Source organism: Trematomus bernacchii, unplaced genomic scaffold (genome assembly GCF_902827165.1).
Source record: "Trematomus bernacchii unplaced genomic scaffold, fTreBer1.1, whole genome shotgun sequence".
Lineage (NCBI taxonomy): Eukaryota > Metazoa > Chordata > Actinopteri > Perciformes > Nototheniidae > Trematomus > Trematomus bernacchii.
In genome coordinates, this window is record NW_022988091.1 from 9,118 (window position 1) to 32,312 (window position 23,195).

The following is a 23,195-nucleotide window of genomic DNA, read 5'->3' on the forward strand; positions in this document are numbered from 1 at the left end:
TTTGTAACCAAATCTCTCTCAGATGGGCGTGGGGAGGGGCTCCTTATTTTTCATCTAAAGTAACAGACAGAGAATCAGCACTTTGGAAACAGGGCTGAAACAGAGGGGATTATGGGTAATGCTGCAATGATCTGTTTGGTGTTTCAGACAATCAGAGACAGGTTCTGGATATATCTGAGACCTGTGATATATTGATGAAAAACAGTATAATAGGGGACCTTTAAGTCCTCAGATGAAAACCCAAAATGTGCCAGAATTCGAGACTTAAATAACTTTTCTGTAAAACCCATATTTAACGTTTCCCTCTTCTCCCAGGATCTTTCGGGCTCCATAGACGACCTCCCCACCGGCACCGAGGGGGCTCTGAGTCCAGGGGTCAGCACTTCAGGTGTTTCCAGCAGTCAGGGAGAACAGAGCAACCCGGCCCAGTCTCCCTTCTCTCCGCACACCTCTCCTCACCTGCCGGGCCTCAGAGGACCCTCCCCCTCACCTGTGGGCTCACCTGCCAGCGTCACCCCGTCCCGAACCGGACCCCTCTCCCCCGCTGCTGTGCCAGGTAAATACTCACTACTGGGGTTTGAAATATATAGTTATTTTGTATTCACTGGCCCCCTCTCCCCCGTCTCATTTTGTATTTACAGACGTAACTATACAAGGTAAAGAAACAGTATGTAAACGGAAAAAAATACTGGTGTTTTTTTTTATTCATTCATTTTTGATTTAAGATTAATTAAAAGACTAGAAATAAGCAATCCAAAATATTTCTGAAATATAAATAAAATAGCATTAAAAAAATATACATGTGGAAATACAAATGTACAGTTGCAAAATATAAAGCAGGATATTATATATACATTAATTGTGCAAGGAATGGATTATTAAATATTAGATTGAGTTCTCTTCCAGCCAGAGGAGATTTGTTATAGAGTTATTGCAGTCGGACGTAACTATACAAATGACATGAAGAGATGCTTCTACAATAACACTCGTTTTATCATTTGTAAATTCAGTGATCTTTCTTCTAAAGATTATACAATTTCCAACAATAATCAGTGAAATAAAACAAAAAATTACAGTGAAATAAATAAGAAATTAGAAAGATTATAATATTTTCCAAAAATAATCGGTAGAACATAAAAATAAGACAATAATTTCAATATAATAATAAAGTAAAATCTTTATGTTTGTTTGTCTGTCTGTCTGTCTGTCTGTATGTCTGTTTGTCTGTCTGTCTGTCTGTCTGTCTGTCTGTCTGTCTGTCTGTTTGTCTGTCTGTCTGTCTGTCTGTCTGTTTGTTTGTCCGTTTGTCTGTCTGTCTGTCTGTCTGTCTGTTTGTCTGTCTGTTTGTCTTTTTGTCTGTCTGTTTGTCTGTCTGTCTGTCTGTCTGTCTGTCTGTCTGTTTGTCTGTCTGTCTGTCTGTGTCTGTCTGTCTGTCTGTCTGTCTGTTTGTCTGTCTGTTTGTTTGTCCGTTTGTCTGTCTGTCTGTCTGTCTGTCTGTCTGTCTGTCTGTTTGTCTGTCTGTCTGTCTGTGTCTGTCTGTTTGTCTGTCTGTCTGTTTGTCTGTCTGTCTGTCTGTCTGTCTGTCTGTCTGTCTGTCTGTCTGTCTGTCTGTCTGTCTGTCTGTTTGTCTGTCTGTCTGTTTGTCTGTCTGTCTGTCTGTCTGTCTGTTTGTCCGTTTGTCTGTCTGTCTGTCTGTCTGTTTGTCTGTCTGTCTGTCTGTTTGTCCGTCTGTCTGTCTGTTTGTTTGTCTGTCTGTCTGTCTGTCTGTCTGTTCTCTGACTCTCTTTTGTCCTCTGGTTTCATTTCATGTCATTAAATTGAATAACTTCAGTATCATTGAGAAGTCATTCTGGTTCTGCTTGAATATAAAGTCTGCCCTTGTCCTCTGTGTTGGTTTTATTTAATTCAAAAAGAGAGGTCTACTTCAGCGCTTCTTACATCAGTGAGATTGCATATTATATTTGATCAAATGGTAATTAATTGAGCAGCTTAGGATGTAATAAGGGCGACTGTGGCTGCGAGGGAGTGCGGTCGTCTTTCAACCAGAAGGTTGTGGGTCGATCCCAGCCCGTGCAGCCAACATGTATCCTTGGGCAAGATACTTAACCCTGAGTTGCTCCCGATGGCATGGCCAACGGTGTGTGAGTGTGTATGAATGTTAGTTCCTAGAGTACACTGCTCTGTATGAATGGGGGTGAATGACATGTAGTATGTCAAGTAGGGCTGTGCAATTAATCGTATTTTAATCTCGATTACGATTTTGGCTTGCAACGATTACGAAAACAATGTAATACGAAATAAAACGATTATTATTTTTATTTAAAAAAAAAAAAAAAATTATTTTTTTATTGGTTTTTCAGTTGAATTATACTTAAAGTTCAGGGTAATCAACTGTTAAAAACATACTGTTCAACATTTTCTTTTCAATATATGGATGTTTTCAAAGTAAATGGATAATCGTGATATCAATTATTGACCAAAATAATCGTGATTATGATTTTTGCCATAATCGCACAGCCCTAATGTAAAGCGCTTTGAGGGGTCTTAAAGACTGGATAAAGCGCTATATAATTACAGTCCATTTAATAATACTAGTTATCCTGCAGGTAAAAATAACACCTGCTAAAAAGAAATAGGAGCTTTGTTGTCAGATATGGAGTTGGATGCTGTGTGAAACATTGAGTAAACTAACAGCTCACAGATCTAGAGATTTTAATTCCCCTCACAAATACATAACAGATAACATTTGTAATTCATGGAGTGCCGTGCCAGATGGGACGTTTTCTCCCAACATGGTGCCAGAAAGCCTCCAGACGGCAGAGACTCAGAAGTTACGACGACTCATTGTTCAGCGCAGATTAACGGAGTGTCTGTTTTTATTTGTATTTGATCGGCTTATGGTGCTTTGATGGCCAATATTTCAAAAGATTGGAGTGGACATCTGTAAGATTTTAGTCATTTGGCGACACTCCATTTACTGGTGGTTGTAACAACTGTTGTTATAAAACTACAGCTCCCAGAATACCAAGGGGCAGCAATAAAAAGTGTTGTCGTTTTCAATAAGATTCAAGTTTCAAGGCTTTTATTGTCATTTGTATATAGCTACAGTGTAGTTATGACAATGAAAATCGTGTGTGTGTGTGTGTGGTTCAACAAAGATGCCTTTTTCCATAACTCTATGATCAACAAGTCAGAACAGTAAAAGTAAAGTAGTTGGTCAGCTGTCTTTTCCATTTCTTCCTGACCGATTTAACACAGTTTCTCGAAAAATCGCTGCTACAGAGACGAACAAATGTACTCGGAGGTCCATTTAAAGTTTATCCTTTGTGTGTTTTCTCTCCTCAGGTAATCAGATGCCTCCACGGCCGCCCAGCGTTCAGTCAGACAGCATCATGCACTCCTCTCCCATGAACCAGTCAGCCATGGGCCAGGAAAGGGGTGAGTGTTCAACATCCTGTATCAAGAGTTTTTCTGCACAACACGGGTTCAAATCATGCTTATAAGGTGTGTTTTAAAGAAGCAGCAACAGGGCTCCGTCCTCAGCTGCTCGTAGGTGTGTGTTTTTTATTGCATTTGTAAACACTTCCTCAGGCGGAATCTTTAAATAGAAAAGTGCTTGTAGTGTACTCACCAGGTCAACCGAGGGTAACAGCAGACACACTGTGTGTTTGTGAGAGCGAAGTTCTTCACACAGCGACATGATGTGTTACTGAACTTAAGCATTAACAGAGAAAACAGGTGTTTTACTAAGAACTATGTATCTTATTCAAAACCTCAAAGTCTTAAAAGACCTTGAATTGATCACTCTATGGCCCAATCCCAAACCACGCCCTACACCCTACCCCTACACACTCCCCCTCCGTGACGGAGTGAACTCCGTGGAGTGACACTCGCAGCTCAACGAGGCTCCCTCCTGTCAGATGGAGGGAGTAAATACAGCGGCAAGCTAAGCTTCTTAGTTTTTGTAACTATACACAACTTTATAATAAAATGCACACATTCACCTTTTTCTAGACTAAACACAGGTATGATCCTAAATAAAAAAATATGAGGTTATCATGAGGTTGTTAACATCGCAGTTTATCAGTGGATGTTTGCTGGAACTACTTGTAAACAGCGTGTTTCCTGACGGACACACACAGCGTGACTCCGGTCAGGTAGAGACCGGTCAGGATGAGACCGGTCAGGTAGAGACCGGTCAGGTAGAGACCGGTCTCCAGTCAGCACCGATGCAGACTCGCTGTTTCAGGGCTTGATAGCCCACCCCCCCTCCACACCGCTCCACACTCGTTGGTTTGGAACAGCACTTAATGTGGCGGACCCTCCGCGCAAACGGAGGGGTAGTGTGTAGGGGTAGGGTGTAGGGGGCGGTTTGGGATTGGGCCTAAAATGCATTATTGGTACAAAAATTACTTAAATACATTTTTCAAAAGTAAAACAAAATAGGGTTTTTTGGTTATGTATGGCTTTCTTCTGAGATATTATTTTCAAATAATGCCTCTCGCATTAAGGTCATGCAAGTCCTGATAGCGTAATAAAGTCTTTAAAAGCTTTGAATGTATTGGTAAAAAATGCCTTAATTTGTTATTAAAATAAATGATCTTATCTCTATAAAATTACGTATGCTTCTCTCATTGACGTCACGCAGGTATCCGAATTGCATAGAGATGTGCAGACAATTTGTCCTAACTTTATTTCCGAGGGGTATTTCAAAGAAGTGTTAAATCTAAAGCGCCCTAAGCTGCAGAACCCTGAATGACGTTCTCTCACGATCCTCTCCAGTGTACATGCGTAACCCTCAGATGCCTCCGCACGGGTCCCCGGGACAGCCTGGCTCCGCCTTATCTCCACGCCAGTCTTCTGGAGGCCAGATGCATGCTGGGATGGGACCATATCCCCAGAACAACTCCATGGGAAACTACGGGCCTCAGGGGGTCCAGTACGGTCCGCAAGGTGAGGCAAGGGAGGGGGGGGGGGGTCAAAAGCTTTATATGCCCTCTTCACTGGTGGACAAAAACGTAGGAGAGGACAGTGTCAGTTAGTCAGGGTTCTTTTTTCCAATCCTCCAAATATTATGAATCCTGCCACTATTAATGATATATAATAATGGACAAATAGGCAAAGGTAAATGAGCCATTCATAAAAGTGTTGCAATACTTATATATTTGCAGTTTTAAGAAAGTCAATATTTCCTATGGCTGCAACTGCACATCAAAATTATTAAACTGGAAAAAGTGTGTGTGTGTGTGTGTGTGTGTCTCCCTGCTGTCTGCCACCTCCTACTTCCTCCGTCTTTCCTCCCTTCTTCTTCCCTACTTCTTCTGCTCGTTGTGTGAGACCGCAGAGCGAGAGTCAATTATACAGTCGCTTTCGTAAAATCGTAAACCATATGATGAAGTTGTCGTCCTGCAGTCATCACTGTATACTTCTATAAATAAGCAAATGCAAAAGGAAATGAGCATGCGGAACATTGATCAAAAATATTTCAATACTTTATTGATTAAAACTGCAAATATATAATAAGTTACTGCTATTGCAAAAGTGTTTTCTCTGCAGCTCGTAAAGAATATTGTGAACGGGTAATGTCCTGTGATCTTCAATATATATTTTATATATATCGATATAAGGGCAAAGGGAAATGAGCCTATGGCACATTGATAACAAATATTGCAATAATTATACCATACTACTTTATTGAGTTGCAAACCTGATATTTCCTACAGCTGCAGCTTCATATCTTTCCTTCATATTGCTTCAATTATTTAAATGGAAAAGTGACGGTGTTCGCAGGAAATGCAATGTGTTCCTTGGCAACTCGTAAAAAAATATTATGAATGAGTTGTCGCTCTGCTATCATCTCACTTTCATAGATGGCCCAGATTTATATATTTAAAAAAAAAAGGCTTTGAAGTTCCCTCTCACTTCATGTATTTATGAAATCACATCGCTGCACTTTGAAGTCTCAGATGGTTTCTGTGCTTTTGAAGAAGTTGTGAGTGAGAAATCCATCAGGCTGCAGAGGAACATTTTAGATCAGGACGTCTGCAGCTCATCAGGGAAGCAGAAGACTTTATAGACCGGAGGAAATGGAAACCTATCTGCATAACCAGGACTGTTCAAACATAACACCTGCACTGTTTTACAAGACTTTAACCTGCACTCTGATCTGCACTCTTATGTAACAACACAGTCTCACGGCATTCGTGTTATAGTCACGAAATTAATCTATTGATTCGTGTTCACCAACACGATTTCGCCATTTTTTTCGTGTCACACAGAACGATTTTAAAAGCAATAATAACAAATTAGAAGGAAAAAGAGATTTTAAAAAAATACAGATTTCAGTATTCTGACACAGAACGATTTTAGAAGCAATGTATTTCTATTGGTAGTATGTTTCGTGCCTGCACCAAATAATAACAAATTAGAAGGGAAAAAAAAATACAGATGTCAGTATTCTGAGGCTCTGAGCCATTTATTTTCCTCACTGATGGCAAAAACACTCAGACATTATACAATTTAAAATAAAAGGGTTAGGCTTAGGGTAAGATATTGAGTAAGAACATGTTTTATGAACCACACAGCTTCTGGTCTTCCAAGACCCGACCGGACAAAAAGACGTGGTGCAGGCACGAAACATACTACCAATAGAAATACATTGCTTTTAAAATCGTTCTGTGTGACACGAAAAAAATGCTAAAAATCGTGTTGGTGAACACGAATCAATAGATTACATTTATTTCGTGACTATAACACGAAGTGCCGCGAGACTGGGTTGTATGTAAATATATTTTACATGTTTTTACTGTGATATCTTGTTGTTTTTTTTACTTAGTTCTTATTTCAGATTCAGTTTCATTATACATACACGTTTTGATCAACAGTTTTTCCATTTTCATTTAGCTGTATCTACACAGCCAACATAAGTAAAAAAAAAAGTACATTAATAGATCAATAAAAATAATAATAAAATAGACACAAGATAAATACATACAATAATAATAATAATAAAATAAAACAGCAAAGGTGTGTGTGGTAATATCTTGTTGTAATAGTTACTTTATCACTTGCTGTATTATTATTTTAATTTGTATTCTATTTAATATTTACCCTGTGTGAAGTAATAAAAGTAGGCGGAGCTTAGGGGTCCAAGAGGATTATTTGTAGAGCAGGTCGAGATGGATAAGTGTGCAAAATGTCAGGTCATTCAGAGTTACGGTGCGACTTTCTACATTTTTCCGAAAAACGACTTTCATAGGTGGCGCTAGCGAGCACGTTGGAATATTTTTAACCCGCTGCTATAAACGCCTGAATTTCCCCACGGGGATAAATAAAGTTCCATCTTATTTGATCTTATCTTATTTCTGTGTCTCTGTAACTCTCCAGGTTACCCCCGGCAGCCCGGATACACAGGCATGCCCAACGCTAACTACCCCACAGGTCCGGGGCCTGATAGAATTATGAGCGGCTCCATGAACCCCATGCCTGGTCAGGGTGGGGGGGGCTCCGTACGGAGGCATCCCACCCGGTAGATTAGGCCCCGGACAGATGGGTCCCCGGCCTTTTGGCCCCGGGATGGCAGCAAACATGGCCGGCATGCCTCCTCAGGTGGCGTCTGGGATGTGTCCGCCTCCAGGCATGAACAGGAAGGACGGAGGACCCTCGATGCACCACGGACCAACAAACTCCATACACAACAGGTGATTAATAATAATAATACATTTTTAATAGCGCTTTTCCTAGTGCTTATTTGATTAGATACTTTTTGAAAAGTCTCTGGACGCCATGCATAAACGTATAATTGCTGATGTAGCTTTACTTTCTCAGTGAGACGTTGTGAAGCATTTGAGGGTCAGTATGACACTTTGCATTGAGAGGGGTGTGTGTGTGTGTGTGTGTGTGTGTGTGGTGTGTGTGTGTGTGTGTGTGTGTGTGTGTGTGTGTGTGTGTGTGTGTGTGTGTGTGTGTGTGTGTGTGTGTGTGTGTGTGTGTGTGTGTGTGTGTGTGTGTGTGTGTGTGTGTGTGTGTGTGTGTGTGTGTGTGTGTGTGTGTGTGTGTGTGTGTGTGTGTGTGTGTGTGTGTGTGTGTGTGTGTGTGTGTGTGTGTGTGTGTGTGTGGTTGAATGCGTGTGTGTGTGGTTGAATGCGTGTGTGTGTGGTTGAATGCGTGTGTGTGGTTGAATGCGTGTGTGTGTGGTTGAATGCGTGTGTGTGGTTGAATGCGTGTGTGTGTGGTTGAATGCGTGTGTGTGTGGTTGAATGCGTGTGTGTGTGGTTGAATGCGTGTGTGTGTGGTTGAATGCGTGTGTGTGTGTGGTTGAATGCGTGTGTGTCTTTGGTTGAATGCGTGTGTGTCTTTGGTTGAATGCGTGTGTGTCTTTGGTTGAATGTGTGTGTGTGTGTCTTTGGTTGAATGTGTGTGTGTGTGTCTTTGGTTGAATGCGTGTGTGTGTCTTTGGTTGAATGCGTGTGTGTGTCTTTGGTTGAATGCGTGTGTGTGTGTGTGTCTTTGGTTGAATGTGTATGTGTGTGTGTGTCTTTGGTTGAATATGCAGGTTTTTGTGTGTTACCATAAAAAAATGTTAGCTTCTTCCCACGTGCAAGCCGGTCCGCTGTGTGCTCGAGTTGCCGCAGACTGGATGGCAGTAGACCAAACACTTATCTGTGAGAGAAAATGGAAAAGTGGAGAGAGTGTGAAAACAGGAGATGGTTTTTGAGATGAGTGAATCACATATTTCCCCTGCGAGGATGCCAGCGCAGCCTACAGAGAGAAACACTCGTGGGTTTGGCAAATGCTCGAGTCATATGACGTAAATTGATGGTTCCTGCAGAAGAGAGCTAAACCTAGAAAGCTGAAAATGAGGAAAATTGATAGGTTTGTTCCAGAAACGCCTTTTATTTCTGAGCCGAGATGGCAGAAGTAAACACATCCTTTCCTCAAGTAGAAGTACAGATACTCGTGTTTAGAAATACTCTGGTAAAAGTAGAAGTACTGACTAAACTTCTTTACTCAAGTAAAAGTAAAGAGGGCTTTGAAATGTACTTCAGTAAAAAGTACCCATAACTAGCAGCTGTTTTAAAGAGTACCTGACCTCCCTTTATATTAATAGAACAATAATGTCATTGTTAGCTAATGAATGTTTCCATGCTGAACAACGGCAACATGACAACGTTTTCATTGGTCCCACTTCTTTAGAGAAGACCAGGAAATGATGGATACACGGATCGTGTTCAAATCAATAGGCACGCAATGACTCTAAATAATAATGATCACGCCACCAAACACACATTCAAACTAAAGGAACCAGCCTGTTTGGGAAATGTGAGAAGTAGAAAGTACAGGTATTTGTGTTCAACATGTAAGAAGTAGAAAGTACAGGTATTTGTGTTCAACATGTAAGAAGTAGAAAGTACAGGTATTTGTGTTCAACATGTAAGAAGTAGAAAGTACAGGTATTTGGGTTCAAAATGTAAGAAGTAGAAAGTACAGGTATTTGGGTTCAACATGTAAGAAGTAGAAAGTACAGGTATTTGTGTTCAACATGTAAGAAGTAGAAAGTACAGGTATTTGTGTTCAAAATGTAAGAAGTAGAAAGTACAGGTATTTGTGTTCAACATGTAAGAAGTAGAAAGTACAGGTATTTGTGTTCAACATGTAAGAAGTAGAAAGTACAGGTATTTGTGTTCAACATGTAAGAAGTAGAAAGTACAGGTATTTGGGTTCAAAATGTAAGAAGTCAAAGTCAAAAGTCGTCAGAAAAATAAGTAGTGGAGTAAAGTGCTGATACCAGAAAAATTCCACCTCTGTTTCTGAGTTTCTAAGCAAGCTTTCTCATCTGCAGGCCACCTGGATATCCGAACATGTCCCAAGGCATGATGGGAACAGGATCTCCGTACGGGCCGGGTATGAACAGCATGCATGGGATGATGAACCAGGGAGGGCCAGGGCCAGGGCCGTATCCAATGGGAACAAACATACCCAACAACAGTCCTGGTGAGTAAAAACACTGAAAGAATGTTCAAATGTAGAGTAGTGCAGCCGACCCTGAAGGTAGCATCTCATTGGCTCCCTCGACAAACAGCCAATGGGAGTTTCCCACTGGATTTTGGATTATTTCAGAAAATGCGATCTTTGGTAAACACACATTTATGATACTTACACGTTTTGTTAAGCAGGATAATCTCCACATATTAACACCACTTAAGGACTTTTGAAGTAAAAACCTAATGTTGGGCTATAAAGGAACTACATCACGGTCACATGACTTCACGTCACCACAGCTAAGCTAAAGGTGGCTAATGTTGGGCTATAAAAGAACTACAGCACGGTCACATGACTTCACGTCACCACCGCTAAGCTAAAGGTGGCTATTGTTGGGCTGTAAAGGAACTACATCACGGTCACATGACTTCACGTCACCACCGCTAAGCTAAAGATGGCTAATGTTGGGCTATAAAGGAACTACAGTACGGTCACATGACTTCACGTCACCACCGCTAAGCTAAAGGTGGCTAATGTTGGGCTATAAAGGAACTACAGCACGGTCACATGACTTCACGTCACCACCGCTAAGCTAAAGGCGGCTAATGTTGGGCTATAAAGGAACTACAGCACGGTCACATGACTTCACGTCACCACCGCTAAGCTAAAGGTGGCTAATGTTGGGCTATAAAGGAACTACAGCACGGTCACAAGACTTCACGTCACCACCGCTAAGCTAAAGGAGGCTAATGTTGGGCTATAAAGGAACTACAGCACGGTCACATGACTTCACGTCACCACCGCTAAGCTAAAGGTGGCTAATGTTGGGCTATAAAGGAACTACAGCACGGTCACATGACTTCACGTCACCACCGCTAAGCTAAAGGTGGCTAATGTTGGGCTATAAAGGAACTACAGCACGGTCACATGACTTCACGTCACCACCGCTAAGCTAAAGGCGGCTAATGTTGGGCTATAAAGGAACTACAGCACGGTCACATGACTTCACTTCACCACCGCTAAGCTAAAGGTGGCTAATGTTGGGCTATAAAGAAACTACATCACGGTCACATGACTTCACGTCACCACCGCTAAGCTAAAGGTGGCTAATGTTGGGCTATAAAGGAACTACAGCACGGTCACATGACTTCACGTCACCACCGCTAAGCTAAAGGTGGCTAATGTTGGGCTATAAAGGAACTACAGCACGGTCACATGACTTCACGTCACCTCCGCTAAGCTAAAGGTGGCTAATGTTGGGCTATAAAGGAACTACAGCACGGTCACATGACTTCACGTCACCACCGCTAAGCTAAAGGTGGCTAATGTTGGGCTATAAAGGAACTGCAGCACGGTCACATGACTTCACGTCACCACCGCTAAGCTAAAGGTGGCTAATGTTGGGCTATAAAGGAACTACAGCACGGTCACATGACTTCATGTCACCACCGCTAAGCTAAAGGTGGCTAATGTTGGGCTATAAAGGAACTACAGCACGGTCACATGACTTCACGTCACCACCGCTAAGCTAAAGGAGGCTAATGTTGGGCTATAAAGGAACTACAGCACGGTCACATGACTTCACGTCACCACCGCTAAGCTAAAGGTGGCTAATGTTGGGCGTGATGACTTTTAGTCGTTTCATTTAGACACTTGTTAGCAACCGCTGTTTTTGAATTCACTTGTGGAGTATTTACTGACGTATTTTAGGTCGTAAAACAAAAATCTCTTCAGCTTGTGTTAATGCTAACTCATTTCCAGGTTTGATGACTCATTCCTGCACCACTCTATGTGGTTAGAAGGCTGGGAAAGATTGGTAAAATGTTTTTTTTTTTCATCCAGGAATGCCTCCCAGTACGGAGTTTGCCATGGAGAAAATGAACCCTGCTCAGAAGATCAACAACAAAGTGGAGGGGACTCCCAAGCCCGAAACAACAACAACAACACCAACAACAACAAAAAAGGTAGAATGAAATGATCTTAGTAAAACAATTCTGCAGTAAATTAACAAGTTAATCTGCAGAAATAATTATGTGGATAATTGCTGAATCATTTAGATTCACACACACACACACACACACACACACACACACACACATACACACACACACACACACACACACACACACACACACACACACACACACAGAAAAAGCTGTCAAATATGGAAACTTTTTGCCGTTTTGTATTTTTTTTATAAAATGTATTTTGGTTGAGGATTTTTTTTATTCACTTACTTGTATTATATAATTTAATAATGTGCCCCAAGGTTGCTGTTGTTGTCCTTTTAATGTTTTGAAAGCTATTTTCTTTCTGTATTATCTCACTTATAAAAGGCTAATTGAATAGAGAGCACCGATCGATCGGCAGAGAGTGAATATCGGCCGATATCTAAAGGCCGATCGTGAGAGCCGATCACATGACGTAAAATACATGACACTGTTCTCCGTGCGCGGCAAAACAAGCTCGCCAAAATGGCTTCACAAGTCTGGCAGTATTTTAAGATGTCCGAAAATTACAATAAAATAGCGGTGACGGACCGGTGAGCGGAGCAAAACACACACTAAGAGTTAGACCTAACACACTTAGCTATTTTATCTACCTCTGGAACAAGCTAAACTAGTTATACATATATTTATTCTTCACTGTCGGGTCACTCATTACTGGATCAGTGAGCTGCATGAGACGATACTGACAGGCTGTCAGGAGAGGGGGAGAGGGAGAGAGAGAGGGGGAGAGGGAGAGAGAGAGAGAGAGAGAGAGCGCTTCTGCTCATTTCTCCCGTGTTATTCTCCAAAGTTAATGAAAACTTGAATAATGTACTTCATTTGAATGTAATAATTATGTTGGCCCCATTAACTGAGTTTTAAACATCACTTTAAATGGAAGCTCCCCATAGGCCCCGCCCACTCGATCGGATCGGCGATCGGTATTGGCCGATACCGATTCCGGCGATCGGCCCCAAAATTGGCGATCGGAGCATCCCTAATTTGAAGCTTTTCCTCACGATTTCTTCCCTTCTTTCGCCCTTGCAGAAGTCGAGCTCTTCCACCCTCACTAACGAAAAGATCACCCGTCTGTATGAGCTCGGCCCGGAGCCGGAGAGGAAGATGTGGGTCGATCGATTTCTGGCTTTCGCGGAGGAAAAGGCGATGGGAATGAACAACCTTCCTGCTGTGGGACGCAAACCTCTGGACCTCTACAGACTCTACGTGTCCGTCAAAGAGATCGGAGGCCTCACACAGGTACTTGAATCAGAATAAGGAAAACTTTCATTCGCCCAACGACGGGGAAATCTACAGGGAGAGTGCAGATAAAGGAGAAAATAAAATGAGTAGTAACATAATTAGATAAGAGGCAAGCGCGCATCAACAACAAAAAAGTAAGCACATATCTATGGTAAAAGAAATGTTATTTTATTTTATTATAATTATTATTATATATGTCTTGTATATTTGATGTGTATATATACATAAATACTTTGTATATTATTATATTTATTTATTTGTATTATTTACTTTTGTAATTTTTTTTCTTTAATTAACTTAAATTTCAGATTTATAGTAGGCTTGTTTTCTTTGTTTTGTTCTACTTATACCTACATATACTTAATTTCGCTTTTATTTTGAGCGAAGTACATGCATGGACAAACCAATTTAAAACAGTAGATTAAAAAAACAAGAACTAGCACCATAAGACTAATGGCGCGTTTCCACTACAGCGCGGAGCACGGTTTAAGAGAGCTGTGACGTCAGCGGCCCGTTTTTGGTTGCGTTTCCACTTGGCCTAGTACCGGCCGGCGGGTCCTAATTCACAGTTTTTCTGGCCTCATAAAATCGTGGGTCTAGGGCCAGAGACATCGAGGCTGAGTCGGGCTGAGTATGCTAAACTAGAGAGAGCATCGCTGACAAGGGGGCAACAACTACAACAAGATGGACATATTTGACCGTGATTTAATTGTAATACACGTTTCAAAATGATGCTGAAGTAACAACATACTGATACCGGTTAGTAAAAACCATGAATTAATGCTTTGTCAAGTCTGCAGACAGACGGCAGGGGAAAAACCTTTTAAAATGCGTGTTTTCTAAATGGAGATTGGCTAAGCTAACGCAGTGTATGCTCCGACCGTCCACACTCACAACAACGGCCTATACAGACATAAATAAAGCAGCGACTGTATTCGCCATGACACAGGCAGTCTGTGGTTTGTACTTGTTTAACTTTTGTCTAGTTTCTGAACATATATGAGGAGCTGTGAGCTCTGAGTGCTAACAGCTAACGGCTGTGTTGTTTTTCTGGGGTTCTCATTGAAGATGATGTCACGGCTCCGCCTACACTGCGTTACTATAGATACTACCCCAGTTCCTAAACTGTAATGGAAATGCGCCATAAAGTGAGCCGGCCCTAACAAGGCCTAGCCATACCGAGCGAGGCCGAGCGAGGCCGTGTAGTGGAAACGCGCCATAAGTGAACATCTTAAAGTAACAGCCAGTAATAACACAAAAAAATGAATTTCAAAAAGTATATATCCCACTGTTATTGCACAGCAGTGTCGTCTCAGAACAGAATATCAGAATATCAGTGTTTTAATAACAGACAATAATTCCTCAAGTCTTCCTCTCTTGTCTCTCGCCCACCAGGTGAACAAGAACAAGAAGTGGAGAGAGCTGTCTACCAACCTGAACGTGGGAACATCGAGCAGCGCTGCCAGCTCGCTAAAGAAACAGTACATCCAGTGTTTGTACGCCTTCGAGTGCAAGATCGAGCGCGGCGAAGACCCGCCAGCGGACTTTTTCAACACCGACTCCAAAAAGAACCCGCCCAAGGCCCAGCCCCCCAGCCCAGGTGAGAATTCCCCAAATTCAGAAGCACTAGCAAGTGTTTAGTTTATTTGTTTATAGTGTCACGGAGAGTCCCCATTGATCAACGGTCACAAACAACAGTAAACGGGGCATTAGCTTTAGCCAACATTGCTAATTTCCAGCTGTTGTCTCCGGCCAGATGATAAAAGACACCTTTTTAAAACACAACACATCAACAGCATTAGTTATAAAGACAGGATGAAAGACAAGTAGATAGAGGCGAAAGGATCAAAGAGAACAATAACATGCAAACACACGTTACTACATACATGTCACATATAGCACGTCATCATAACGCGACATGGGAAACAAAACCAGACTTCACAACACGTAGCATTACGGAGGTAAAAACGGCAATATGTCTTTCCTTTTGCTTTTGTTCTGATCAAAAGTGAAAACTGATAATCCATCAGCAATAAACCTAGCTTTCAGTTTTCAGATTTCAGAGCGTAAGATAGCTTTCGACTGCGTGCGCATAGCTTTCACTTCTCAATGGTAACGTGTGTGTGTGTGTATGTGGAACTTTCCCTTCAATTATATTGGCTCTAACGGTTCATCGAAATCGACCAATGGGTTCCAGAGAAACGGCAAATACACCCACATCCACCCAAATGACCCCAAAGGTTTTTTTTTTTTTGCTAAACCTCTCTAAAAAGTTAAAATGTCACTTGTTTTGCATCAATCTTGATACAGGGTACTTATTATATGTTATAGTTTGGATTCCTAAAGCTTTTAGTCTACTATCCCATCATCCAAGGGTGGTTTTCACTATAAGTAATGTTTTATTTTTGGACGGACACTATAATTTAAATTTTTTTACTATGTTCAATCTGAATTTACTTTAAAATTTAAAAACATCTATATTGATTCTGACTTTTCTACATCCAACTCACAGGTTTATCATTACTTTGAGAAAAAAGATTATTCATTTACCCCTTTTAGAAGTGAAGTTATAGTCATTTGTTCTGGGCATGTCATTTTCGAGCCTGAGGCCTGAAAAACAGGCTCAGGGCTCAACAGGTTAAATGAGTTGAAAGGGGTGGTGGCTGATATGGGAATGAGGATTATGAATTAAATGTATCAATGAATGGGTTCCAGATTAGCAAGTGTTTCTCAATGTGAGATTAGAGATTCATCACACTGCAGTTCAGTGGTGCAGTGAGGTTTTTGTAGGCTGAACCGGAAATTATAAATACGGTTCTTGGCAAACAAACGTTTATGATACTTACACGTTTCCTTCAGCGGGATAATCGGCACATATAAACACCACTTTTCAGATTTTTAAAAAAAATTCCGGGTCAAAGTGACATCACTATATAACACTCATGCTTTTTTTATTTTTTTATTTTTTTTCAAAACGCATTGTACGTGATAGGCTAAGGGGCGGGACATCTCTAGGCGGTTGACCAATCACAACAGAGCCGGCCAGCTAACCAATCAGAGCAGACTGGGCTCTGGTTTCAGACAGAGGGTGAAAAGAGGTGCTGCAGCACAGGCAGTATGAGAAAAATAAAGTGCTTTTTGAACATTAAAGCATGGAGACATGTAGAGACACTACATACTGATATACACCTGAACATCAGCAGGAGAGGACTCTTTAAAGTAGAGACACTACATACTGATATACACCTGAACATCAGCAGGAGAGGACTCTTTAAAGTAGAGACACTACATACTGATATACACCTGAACATCAGGAGGAGAGGACTCTTTAAAGTAGAGACACTACATACTGATATACACCTGAACATCAGCAGGAGAGGATTCTTTAAAGTAGAGACACTACATACTGATATACACCTGAACATCAGCAGGAGAGGACTCTTTAAAGTAGAGACACTACATACTGATATACACCTGAACATCAGCAGGAGAGGACTCTTTAAAGTAGAGACACTACATACTGATATACACCTGAACATCAGCAGGAGAGGACTCTTTAAAGTAGAGACACTACATACTGATATACACCTGAACATCAGCAGGAGAGGACTCTTTAAAGTAGAGACACTACATACTGATATACACCTGAACATCAGCAGGAGAGGACTCTTTAAAGTAGAGACACTACATACTGATATACACCTGATCATCAGCAGGAGAGGACTCTTTAAAGTAGAGACACTACATACTGATATACACCTGATCATCAGCAGGAGAGGACTCTTTAAAGTAGAGACACTACATACTGATATACACCTAAACATCAGCAGGAGAGGACTCTTTAAAGTAGAGACACTACATACTGATATACACCTGAACATCAGCAGGAGAGGACTCTTTAAAGTAGAGACACTACATACTGATATACACCTGAACATCAGCAGGAGAGGACTCTTTAAAGTAGAGACACTACATACTGATATACACCTGAAAATGAGCAGAATGTGTCGTCTTTAATCTCCTATCATCAGTATTTCCTGCAGCATGCCAAATCTTTCAATGAATGTCGGATACTAAAAGTCAGTGTGTGTGAACTGGCAGTCAGTCAGAGGTTAAAGGGGGGGGTGTGGGGGGTGTGACGCCTGGAAGCTGTTTGTTTTGGAGGGACTCGATTTTTTAGCTGCCAGCAGAGACCATGTGCTGCTGTCAGACCCTGAGTCAGCGCCGGGGAAACGATACAGGAGACATCAGGGACCCCGTCAGCTGGCATCAGCCCTGCAGTTAGAAATGAGGAAGGGGGGGAGGAGGAGGTGATTTGGCGATAGTGATGCCCCCCCCCCCCCCCCCCCCCCCGGCCCAGGGCTACAGAGCTCCCTGGAGATTAGTGCTGAGCCAGAAATGATGAATGGGGTTGAATGTGTGTGTAAAAGTCACTCTCTCTCTCTCTCTCTCTCTCTCTGTGTGACTCTACTCGTTTTGTTTCCATCCTCACGAGATCCCCCTCCTCCTCCCCTTCCCCCTTCTTCTTTAGTGGAGGGAAATCCCTGCCCAGAGGGAGGAGGGGGAGGAGGGGGGGGAGGAGTTGGAGTAATGTGTGTGTGCAATGTGTGTGTGTGTAATGTGTCTGTGTGTAAGAGAGAGACAGAGTGATGTGAGAAAATGTGAATAAATGTGACCTGCAACTGACCCTGGTGTGTGTGTGTGTGTGTGTGTGTGTGTGTGTGTGTGTGTGTGTGTGTGTGTGTGTGTGTGTGTGTGTGTGTGTGTGTGTGTGTGTGTGTGTGTGTGTGTGTGTGTGTGTGTGTGTGTGTGTGTGTGTGTGTGTGTGTGTGTGTGTGTGTGTGTGTGTGTGTGTGTGTGTGTGTGTGTGTTGTGTGTGTGTGTGTGTGTGTGTGTGTGTGTGTGTGTGGGTGTGTGTGTGTGTGTGTGTGTGTGGTGTGTGTGTGTGTGTGTGTGTGTGTTGTGTGTGTGTGTGTGTGTGTGTGTTGTGTGTGTGTGTGTGTGTGTGTGTTGTGGTGACCTGCCAACTGACCCCCGCTTTGCCTGTATGTGTGTGTGGCTGTTTAATGAATGGGAACCTGTGAGTCATCAGACTGGCGTGCTAATAGTGATAGCGGAAAGTAAAGTATGAGATGTCACACACACACACACACACACACTGTCTGTACAGGTCAGGCAGCCGTCTTTTTTTAACTTGTTTTGATTCATCACACGTTTTAAATACTAGTAGTTGCTTGTTTTTTTTTGTAGGGAATGAAACAAATACAGGTGTGGTGTTGTAGTGAAGGAATGCATGACACGCTGGTCTGAGAAATCAGAAGGTTTTTTACTTTATTATGACGTGATTTCTGAATTATTGGCATGAAGTCTGACAATTTTCTGACTTTTAGCTAAAGCATGATTTTTTTTTCCCGCCCCACCGGTTAAGGTTTCTAGATTGACTGCGTTCGTTTTATGCGTTTACGTTGACATATTTTAAGATGTTTTAATGCTAACTTTAAGCAATATTTAGTATAAAGATTACATGTTGTAAGGTATTGTAGGATCCAGAGTTTCCGTTAGAATCTTTTTTTGCCGGTCAACATGTCCGTTAAAGTTGAAATCTTCTGGACAAAATGAGAACAGTGCCGGTCAAAGGTCTTCTTTGTTATTTATTGAGCTTTAAAACAAATTGATATGATTAGATATTAAACAAACTAATTATAGTAGATTAACTACATTATTCAAACGTGTTCAGTAACTTACAATAACACGGGAATAATAAACGGAGCGCTCTCTCTCTCCTGACAGCCCGCTAGTATCATGCAGCTCGCGGATCCAGTAATGAGTGACCCGACAGTAAAACTAAACATATCTATAACTAGTTTAGGTAGTTTGAGAGGTAATTAAAATAGCTACGTGTGATATTCTAACTGAAGTGTGTGTTTTGCTCCGCTCACCGCTGCAGGGGATCATGCAGAGCTGCGTATCGACTCATCAGCAGCAGCTGATCTCTCTCTCCCGTCAGATTTCACTCGCGTTTATGTCCATATCGATCAGATCTAGCTAGTTCTAGCTAATGATATGACTACCTGCTTATCAAAAGACACCTCAACAATAAGCGTCGCTATGCAACCGGGCGAGGCCGCAAAGTATAGCGCAGCATTATGCATTTGTTTACATGCCTACCGGAACCCCGAGGCATTACCAACAGATCAACGCACAATCAACCCATACAGGACATCTCTTTCTCCACGTGTTAGACATTAGAATGACTCTTCTTGTCCGTCACATACTATTCTTGTCTGTCACATACTCTTCTTGTCTGTCACATACTCTTCTTGTCTGTCACATACTCTTCTTGTCTGTCACATACTCTTCTTGTCTGTCACATACTCTTCTTGTCTGTCACATACTCTTCTTGTCTGTCACATACTCTTCTTGTCTGTCACATACTCTTCTTGTCTGTCACATACTCTTCTTGTCTGTCACACACTCTTCTTGTCTGTCACATACTCTTCTTGTCTGTCACATACTCTTCTTGTCTGCCACATACTCTTCTTGTCCGTCACATACTCTTCTTGTCTGTCACATACTCTTCTTGTCTGTCACATAAGTGGCGCAACTGACGCGGTATTGCGCTAAGGGGAAATTATTTTGACTGGAGAGATTTAGATTTGCCGGTCTTCAGTATATTTTTACCGGTCAAAGCTAACGGAAACTCTGGTAGGATCTTTAGATGGTACACTTGATGTCTCCTAAAATATCTCCAAAAACTGGATCCAAATTTCATTATTTTGAATATTTTCCCGCAAATCTGTACTGAAATAATGTTAAATGTAACTTTTTATGGTTGTTACTATAATGGTATAACGAATATAAAATGTTTTTCAAGTTGTGAAATTATGACACAGATGCTTTAATTGATAATTTGGGGATTTACTGGGCGACTGGACAATTCCTGATACAGGGGCTATGCAGGGACTTCAACTCCTTTTACCCATTTCACCAGCTTGATAACATCAGAGTCATGTTTTAGATCATTATTTCCTGGTTACTCAAAGGGGGGTGGGGGGGTGTCTATGTCATGCTGTGATGGATCCGTAAGACTCAACACTTTCTATTGCTGTCTTCACACTTTAAAAAAATCCAGTCAGCTTGACACCGACCTGTGTTTCCTCTGTGCTGCGCTCAGAAATACCTTAATGGGATTTAGGATTGCTGAAAGCAGCGTGTGTTCCCTGAAAGCCCCACAGCAGGGCTCAGTTTACCCACTTCTATGGATAGACAGAGATGAAGAGATGGGTTTTGAGGCGGGACTGGAACAGGGTGAGGGACTCAGACTCACGGATGTCTTGGGGGAGGGAGTTCCAGAGCTTCGGGGCTGCCACTGAGAAGGCTCTGTCCCCAAAGCTCCGGAGTTTGGCCCTGGGGGTGGAAAGCAAACCGACTGAAGTGGATCTGAGGGTCCGGGGAGGATGGTAGAGCATGAGGAGGTCAGTGAGGTAGGGGGGGGGGGGGGGAGCAGATGGTGGAGGGCTTTGTAAAGTGAGGACCAGGAGTTTGTAGTGGATGCGATGAGAAACGGGAAGCCAGTGGAGTTCTTTGAGGACAGGGGTGATGTGATGCCATGATTTGGTGTGGGTGAGGAGTCTGGCGGCTGCCGTGGTGTTCTTTGCTAGTGTGGGATCTTTTCAAATGTGACACTTAATGGTGCTTTTGAATTGATCCAGAATGCAGTAAAAATGTTTTATTATATTGATTATCTTCCCTATATACAGGCAATATCTGTCAAGTTACAAAAATAATGTTCTATATAACACTTGTTCTGGTTGTTAGAAATGTGGTGTTTTTAATATCCATGTGTGTTATAAAATGTAAATAATAAAACCCACACATCTTTTTCCTCTCCTAAGCACTAAGTGTGTGTCCTTGTTCCTCAGCTGGCTCTGGATCCCTGCAGGGCCCCCAGACTCCTCAGTCCACCAGCAGCTCCATGGCAGAGGGGGGAGACCTGAAGCCCCCGACCCCCGCCTCCACCCCCCAGCTGCCTCCAATGCCCGGAGCCAGGTACCATGTTAGAAATATATATATATATATATTATATATTGTGTTTCTGGGATATCAGGAGTCATCAGATTGAAATGAAAGTGACACACACACAACTAAACAGAGTGTTAATACGTGTAAAAAATAGAGTAATAGTTGAGAAAGAAAAACAGATTTATTCTTTATTTATGTTTTTTTACAAAGAAGTGAGGCATATTTGAAGATAACAAAACATGGTATTGCCTATGATACTTGTATACACTGTAGAACAAAAGACGTAGGACACAAGAGCACTCTTCAAAAAATAAAATATAAAAAAATTAATTGGATAGAAATAAATAGAAAATTTGAAATGCAATCATAAATACATAATAATTAAAAACACTAATAATTATAATAAATACAATAATTCAAAAAAGTAATTGTAGTAGTAATAATTTCCACAATAATAATTTTAAATAAATGCTTTAAATTAAGTATTTGTGGCTAAAATGACTGCAATAAAACACATAAAACACTATATGGAATAATAAGTGCAGTAATATGTATTTTTCTTAAAAAGAACTGTAGAATATACACAGTAAATATTCCCCACATAGTATTTCATATCTCTAAATACGGTTTATTGCGGTGCATAACTATGTATAAGTAGATGACAAACAGATGAGTGTTTATCGGGGCACTTTACTTTTAGTCTGGTGGTTTTTCTGTGCGTCCAAGAAGTAAAATCATGTCTGTATTCCTCCTCTCTCCTTTTAGGAGTAGTGTGAGTCTGCAGGACCCTTTTGCTGACGGAGGAGACCCCGCTTTCTCCAGGAGAAACGCTCTGACCCCCAATTCACAGGGCTATCAACCCGGCATGGGGGGCCCCGAGATGATTGCTCGAATGGGCCCCTACGAAACAAACAAAGACCCCTTTGGTGGTATGAGGAAAGGTGAGCGACACCTAAAGCAGAACAAATAAAACACTATGAAATTCTGTCGACTGGAAAATCACACATTTTACATTCATGTATATTTTTGATATATTTGAGACGTTTACAGTTTGGATTATTTCTAGTCTTTTAATTTCTACAATGCCTTGTCTTTTTTATGCTGCTGCAACGCAAACATTTCCCAAATTAGGATCAATAAAGTACTTATCTTATCAAAATGAAATGTATTATTATAATCTGTGATTTGTCCCCTTGTTTTCAGCTGGAGAGCAGTTCATGCAGCCGGGGCCCAACAGTGGGATGGGAGAGCAGTATAACAGAGGCCCCCCAGGACCAATGGGGAACATGCAGATGGGCCAGAGACAACAGTACCCTTATGGATATGACAGAAGGTAAAGAATCTGAATTATTGGCATTATTAATCAGAGATGGCGAAAGTACACACTTCCTTTACTCGAGTAGAAGTACAGATACTCGTGTTTAAAAATACTCTGGTGAAAGTAGAAGTACTGACTAAACTTCTTTACTCAAGTCAAAGTAAAGAGGGCTTTGAAATGTACTTCAGTAAAAAGTACCCATAACTAGCAGCTGTTTTAAAGAGTACCTGACCTCCCTTTATATTAATAGAACAATAATGTCATTGTTAGCTAATGAATGTTTCCATGCTGAACAACGGCAACATGACAACGTTTTCATTGGTCCCTCTTCTTTAGAGAAGACCAGGAAATGATGGATACACGGATCGTGTTCAAATCAATAGGCACGCAATGACTCTAAATAATAATGATCACGCACCAAACACACATTCAAACTAAAGGAACCAGCCTGTTTGGGAAATGTGAGAAGTAGAAAGTACAGGTATTTGTGTTCAACATGTAAGAAGTAGAAAGTACAGGTATTTGTGTTCAACATGTAAGAAGTAGAAAGTGGTATTTGTGTTCAACAGTAAGAAGTAGAAAGTACAGGTATTTGGGTTCAACATGTAAGAAGTAGAAGTACAGGT

General features: G+C 41.5%; 1 protein-coding gene across 1 annotated transcript; it reads left to right on the forward strand.

The window, feature by feature from the left end:
* Nucleotides 1-315: 315 nt before the first annotated feature.
* Nucleotides 316-22,584, forward strand: LOC117474947 (AT-rich interactive domain-containing protein 1A-like; the record flags this gene model as incomplete). The annotated part of the gene is given in 12 exon segments (XM_034120982.1): nt 316-556; nt 3,346-3,438; nt 4,783-4,953; nt 7,387-7,495; nt 7,497-7,700; nt 9,842-9,993; nt 11,824-11,945; nt 13,017-13,226; nt 14,625-14,829; nt 21,152-21,278; nt 22,017-22,192; nt 22,455-22,584. Coding segments are annotated over 12 exon segments (1,940 nt in total), but the record flags the coding sequence as incomplete, so codon positions are not given.
* Between the last annotated feature and the right edge of the window lie 611 nt (nt 22,585-23,195).